Raw genomic sequence first — 6,411 nt, forward strand, 5'->3', positions numbered from 1 at the left:
TCTTGTTTGTTTTCACAATGCATTAGGGCACAATCATAAACATATCCTCGATAAGAAAAGTTGTATTGTAGAACATCATTTCAAGAAGGCTAGTAGACCACAAACTTTGCTGTTGAGTGAAGCCGCCCTATATCTTGTATGATTTATTAAGCCTCCTGTAATAGGAGGTGACAAACCTCGTTATTGTATAGATAGAGTGCACTTAAGAGCTCCTCATGTGCAAGTAAGATCTACTCGTAAGACTTGTAAAAGTTGCAAGTTTTACCTTGAGAAACTTAGTAAATTACGTGGTTGTTGAGCATCGTTATTTGAACTTTATGAAACAAAACTGCCACATGGTGTTGGTAGTGCTCCTATAGAGAGAAGAGAGACAAATTGTGGGAGGAAAGACATAATTAAGCTCTAGCTATGCACTCACGAGGTTGTGTGTGCAAGTTCTTGACTTAGAGCCCTATTGCACAAGGGTTAACATGTTTAATAGGACAATTGTGGAGGAAGAATTACAATCTGATCATGCTAGTCACTTAGAAAGAAGGTTTTTTAAGAAGTGATTAAAAAAACCCATAAGTGCAACGTCAGAAAGAATTGTTCGGTTGGTTGAGAATGTTGCAAAATCTTGCATTCGCCAATGGGATTGCTTAAACCCTATTAACACGATGTAGCAAAAAAACACCATGTTAGCCTTACTTTTTTACCAAGGTTTAGTAGGGGGAGGGGAGGGGTAAGGAAACCCCACTCCCCTTGTTTGCATTAAGTGCGATAACATGATAGTGGGGGGAGTGGTGTTTCCTTGATCCCACTGCACTTGGGTGTGATGGGGCTATCAGTAAATTCTACCCCTAACATTTGTTAATGTATGACCATGTCAAGGAACTTTAAAATCCTTAGAGTCTTGCTAGCCTCTTTACTCTACACTACCACCATGATTGGTCGATGAAGCAACATGTGGAGGAACTCTAAGGTTCTTATGCAATCGCTAATGTAACCACGTGGATTTTTCCATGTAGGGATATTGTAGTGTTCAATGTCATGAGCTTTTACAGGGAGGGACCCAATAGTCACTTCGCCTGCACCTAGCCAAATATGCGATGCCTTCCCAACTCATTGTCTAGTCATAATTTGAAAATGTGAGAATTACTGTGTGAATTTGTATGAAACTTCTCGCATGATGGTGGTTTAACGCTATTAACTCAAAGTGAGAGGTGCAACCTTGGCAGTCAGGTAGCGGTTGGGGCCACAGCGGTGCGTGTGAATGACCTCTCCAGCGATCACTTTGGATAAAAACTTTACTTGTATTTAAAAGAAGAAAATGGTAGACCGGCGCATTTTGTGTGTAAATGATCAAGGAGGGAAAAAAGGAAAATTAGGGTTTCTGTGTGAGTAGCTGCACAACAGACTAGACTGATGAGTGAGTGAGAGAGAGAGGAAAGCGAATGCCTCTAAATGATCGTCTTCTTCTCTTGCTCCGGATTTCCAATTTTCTGTCTCGCGTCGCATCTCTCCGCCATAGCCGAGCTGCCCTCTCGTGCCAAAAAATTGTCAGCTTCCTCTACCATTGGCTTCCTCGTGGCTCATTCCGCGCTCACCTTCCCCCTTCAGTTGTAGCTTCTCTCGCAGCCATGCCTTCGTAGTAAAATTTCATAGATCAACCGTACATTTCCCGCTTATTTCCATTCATCCATCCAGCCTCCCCCTCCGCATTGCCCATGACAACGTAGATCTGCCACCGGTCCCTGAATTTCGCATTGCGGCTTCGGATCTGGCCTTTTGGTACGCTGATCGCGATACTGCTGCGTTGCATTTTGATTAGGATTTTTGCGGTTGGCAATGCTGGAGGCTGAGAGCTGTCCACCAGGGATCGTCTCCCCCTGTGGAGGCGATGACAGTGGAGAAGAAGAGCTGTCTTTGCTTCCTCGCCATACGAAGGTGATCGTCACCGGGAATAACCGCACTAAGGCTATGCTCGTTGGCCTTCGTGGAGTTGTTAAGAAAGCTGTCGGCTTGGGAGGCTGGCATTGGCTGGTAACCAACTAGTAGATGCAAATTTTTTCATATCATATCCGACCATATGACACATTTTAATATCTCCCCTTCTCCACATTGCATTTTTGGTATTCCCCCACCGAATAAGACCCGCATTCTGTAACAGCAGAATGTTGTAAGAGCAATATCTTTAGCGAGGTGTTTTGTAACGGCACTTAGGTCTTGATCATTTTCATCATTAAAACACTGGAGAAATTTGGATTCTGCTCAAAAGGAAAATTAGATCGACCACAGCAGTTAGCCACTGATACGATGTCTCCAAATTGTAAGAGCTGCACCTGGTAGCTTTGTTCACGTGGATTCTGCTGAATAATTCCCGAATAGGAAAATCAGATCGAATAAACCATAGCCATTCAGACAATGCTCTTAAATCTTCATCGCTGCAGTACGTCGTTTTGTTCAGTCTCTCCGAAGTTGTCTTTTTAAGTTTAAGTACTGATCTGTGCAGGTTCTGACCAATGGCCTCGAAGTGAAGTTGCAACGGAATGCATTGAGTGTGCTCGAACCTCCGACTGGGAACGAGGAAGATGAAATTGATTCTGAAGATGTGATGTCAAGCAAGTCCAATGCAGGTTTGTGTTCAATCGGCTCATTTTTTGTAAATTCGCCATTGGGTCGCTCACAAATCCTTCTTTGATCGTCAATGGCCTTGTCTTTTCTCCCGTGATTAGCAACTTCTTAGGTTCTTAGTTGCTTCCGTAGCAGAGGATTCGGGGAAAATTTACAAGCAAAAGGGTCGCATTCAAAAGGCAGTATCCTCGACGAAAGCGATCAGCAAGAACACCCTATCGGATTCCTCCTTTAAGGCGTATAAATCTGCTCCACCTGGTTTACTGGTACACCCTATAGCCTCTTAAGTTTACGGTCTTAATCAAGTCTAATTAGATTTCTCGTCTTTTCGGAACGCCACTCTCTTTAGCTGTCGGATTGTAAGGGGATTTAACGTTTGGAAAGGGTATTATTTTGGATCTTCATTTTTTGGGAAGTCGAGTATTGTCTTCATAGTGAATTTAGAGCTGGCCTGAACTTTTGCAGAAGGTGGACTTCAGCAAGTTCGACATAAGTGTCTTGGAAAGATATTGGAGGCACTTCAATCTGGTGAGGTTCTATCCAACAGGGGCTAGCTGATTAAGGCTGAATTGTGGGTTCCACACAGATTTGACTAGACACCTCTTGTTCAACAGGTCGAATTAGGTACAAACCCGTCCAAGGAGCAGCTCGTTGATGCTGTGGAAAGACATTTCATGTCACAGGTAATCTTCTGATCTCTTCATAACATATGGAGGCTAAAAATCTATGAGCTCAATTTGTAAATGTCTTTTTGTCCACGTGTTGGCTGCCATTTTTAGTTTCTTTGTTGAAAAGCTCAAGGTGGGACTTTCTGCTAAAAGTTATGGAGAATGTATTTATAACTGCTGACAACCTCTGCATGTTCTCTGCTTTGCAATTCTGCTTTGATATAAGCATTAGGTGAAGGTTTAGGTGTGCGACACCATAATTGTGCTCTGTGTTTCTGTGGTCGTATAAATTTACGCTGCTGTGAACATGTACCATTTGGCTAATTTCATGATTGTTGTCAAGGGAGTAGAGAAGTGACATTTATTTGTGGAGAATTCTGTTCTGACCATTTTATCGTTCAAGTTTGCCTTCCTATGTGGATTCTCATTCCAGAGACTAAGGAGGGGCGCCAGGTGCTTTCCCTGGATATTTTTGTAAAATTAGTCATTCTCACTATCACTGTTAAAACTAAATGGAAAGCAGCCATTTTTTTCCCAACGCTTTTGTACCGTTGTCCATTCTCAATTCGAATCCAGAGCCAGCTTGAAGGCTAAGTTTGTTAATATCTTTTCAGATTGTTGTTGATGCAGTATAGAATAAGAGTTTTTGGTAGCAATATTGTTCCAGACTTACAGAAAACTGTTCCCATGTGTCTCAGAAAGAAGAGCTAATGATCAGAGTTCTTTGGGATCACTGAATGATTGACTTGCGCCTGTGCTTGTTTTCAATGTTAGTCTAGACCACTAGTCTGTTAAATAATTGGCACGAGGTTTTAGTGTTGCTTAGTGCCCGGGTGTAAGGACTGTAATCAGTCTTGTGAAGACCTGATGGTTGGTTTTTGAGGCTTCAGTTCGTGCTATGGCTAATCTCACCTGTTTCAAGGTAGTGATCCTGGAATCTGTTCGTTTATTCTTTAGGTTGAAGTGAAATGTTGCTGCGGAAAGCTCAGGAAGGCACATTTCAAAACCATTTCTGCTCTTTGGCTGGTGTAGGCAAGCCTTATTGCTCATAATATGGAGTGGGGCAGTTCCTTGTGTAATTCGTTGTCATGCTTTATATCTGGAAAAGACTGGGATTATCACAGTTGGTTCACTTCTTGAAACTGTTCTAAATTATGTCAGCTTTTGCAATGGCTTGTGCACTTAAGAAGAACTGGCTGATCTTCGACCCCATTTTATAATAATGGTTTATCTTTCCCAGTAGAAAACATGTAGTCTGAGTGTTCTTGCCAACTGCTGAACTGTATCTTTGAAGAGAGAAGTCTTTCACACGCTGAAGAGGGTTTACTTGAATTGCAATGAGCTCGTTTGTAGTTTGACTGCTCACATGATTTACACTTGTGGATTGAATTTGATCTCCTAGTTAGCAGTCTAAAAAACACCATTTTTTTCACAAGATATTTGAACATGTTCCCAGTCTCTGGTAAAAAATTCTCCACCTAGGCTTTCTTGTATGCTATAATACTTCCCTGTTTCACATGCATACACACAACTTGATCTACTAGTCAGCAGTCCGAAAAACACCATTTTTTCCACAAGATATATTAACATGTTCCCAGTCTCTGGTAAAAAATTCTCTACCTAGCCTTTGTATGCTATAATGCTTCCCTGTTTCACATGCATACACACACATCGAGGCTGAGTTTTTGGTTACGTGGGAATATTGATTTTCCAAATTGGCATCCATATGTTTAGAATGCTGATGTTTACCAGATGCTGTCAGTGTAGGTAATGAAGGTGTTGCCAGGTAAAACTGCTGCTGTGGAAGGATTTTGCTTTTGAGTTTCTGTTTTCTGGTGCTGCTGATTGCATAATGTCTTGCGCGCTTGATGACTATCTAACTTGATTCTTGTTGTTGCATCCAGCAATTGGATGAAGTGCAGGTTATCACCAGCTTTGTACAAGCTGCAAAGCGGCTAAAAACAGTGTATGGTTAAGACAAAGCTGACCGAGTTAAACAAAGGGGTTTCATGGATCAATTCATGTGGGGCCCTTGCTCTGAAGTGACTCTGGCTACTTCACCTGGTGACTCCTGTCGGTTCCTTTGTAAAATATCATGCTGACAACACTTCTAACTTAATGTCAGTTAGGCTAGTCACTAACATGGTCAGGTTAGGGGTCTAATCTAGGTTGTCACATTACTGTTCTGTCCTCAATATGCGTGTGGCAAGCAGTAGTTTTGCTAACAAGGAGTCTTCAACACGAGGAGGGATGATTCAAACACCTCTAGATTGTACATAGGCCATCACAGATTCATCACTCCTTTACTAACAGTAGACTTTGTGCAGCGGGTAAGTTGCTGCACGTTTTGATGCATGTGGTTATTGAACTTATCTTGTATTATGTGAAAAGTGGGATCGACTTCCCACACTGGCCATGTTTATGAAAACCTCTCGAAAGTACATTCGAGTCTTGTTTATATTTGTTTTGTCTGATTATATCAGCATCTATGCTACTGATAAGTGTAGGCCATGGATACTTAGGCAGGCGATGAGTTTAAGGATAGGGGTGGCATTGGCTGTGGACTTCATATGAAAATAGTTGAGCACGTGTGTTTAGCAATAAGAATTAAGCTTTATGAGGAACATTCTTTGTGAATAGCAATTGACCTGTTACATTTGATGACAGTTTCTTGCGCATGTACATTTCCTCTTGTCTGAAGGAGACGTTCTTTTTGTTGAATCTATTAGTTTCTTTCGGAAGGACATCGGGCTCAAAACATGATTCTTATTTTGTTTGTGCATAACATCGAGTCTCATGGATGCTAAGTATGGTTTTGTTCACTGCCTATTTGACTGTGAATTGTTTGATTTGCTTGAGTTGAATGGAACTGAGCGGCGGGAGCTTATGTTCAGATTTTGTGAAGCCGAAGATTGCGACTACGAAGGAGAGAGAGGGTCCATTTGCAGATCTTTCTGTCTAAGGAAAGGCAGAACCAGTCTGAAGAAGTCATGCTGGTGCGTCCTGACAGACAAGAAAGCTCATGAAAACCCATGTGCATATCATGGAGGAGGCAGCAAGCTCTGCTCGCATAGTTTGTGTTGTAAGTTGGTATAAATGAAACGCATGTATCGGCCATATGTTTTCTTGA

At 41.9% G+C, this 6,411-nt stretch overlaps 1 protein-coding gene across 2 annotated transcripts; it reads left to right on the forward strand.

Moving 5' to 3' along the window:
* The first annotated feature begins 1,339 nt into the window (after nt 1–1,339).
* LOC148039762 (histone deacetylase complex subunit) lies at nt 1,340–5,827 on the forward strand. Of its 2 annotated transcripts, none has more exons than XM_087693768.1 (6): nt 1,340–2,022; nt 2,492–2,615; nt 2,749–2,879; nt 3,079–3,141; nt 3,228–3,296; nt 5,186–5,827. In XM_087693768.1, exons 1-6 carry the CDS (start codon nt 1,828–1,830, stop codon nt 5,255–5,257), a joined length of 654 nt encoding a protein of 217 aa, XP_087549894.1. In that variant the 5' UTR covers nt 1,340–1,827; the 3' UTR covers nt 5,258–5,827. The 2 variants fall into 2 exon arrangements, with proteins under 2 accessions (XP_087549894.1, XP_087549889.1); XM_087693763.1 differs by lacking the exon at nt 5,186–5,827 and adding an exon at nt 4,239–5,179.
* The last annotated feature ends 584 nt before the right edge of the window (nt 5,828–6,411 follow it).

Source organism: Lygodium microphyllum, chromosome 2 (genome assembly GCF_053477565.2).
Source record: "Lygodium microphyllum isolate KBCC chromosome 2, Lygodium_microphyllum_v1.1.10, whole genome shotgun sequence".
Lineage (NCBI taxonomy): Eukaryota > Viridiplantae > Streptophyta > Polypodiopsida > Schizaeales > Lygodiaceae > Lygodium > Lygodium microphyllum.

What these genes read in the sequence shown, in the direction of transcription:
- LOC148039762 (XM_087693763.1), top strand. Translation starts at nt 1,828, where the DNA reads ATGCTGGAGGCTGAGAGCTGTCCACCAGGGATCGTCTCCCCCTGTGGA. An exon ending in TGGGAGGCTGGCATTGGCTG is followed by an intron (nt 2,023 to 2,491) that starts GTAACCAACTAG and finishes TGATCTGTGCAG; the next exon opens with GTTCTGACCAATGGCCTCGA. An exon ending in AAAGACATTTCATGTCACAG is followed by an intron (nt 3,297 to 4,238) that starts GTAATCTTCTGA and finishes TTTATTCTTTAG; the next exon opens with GTTGAAGTGAAATGTTGCTG.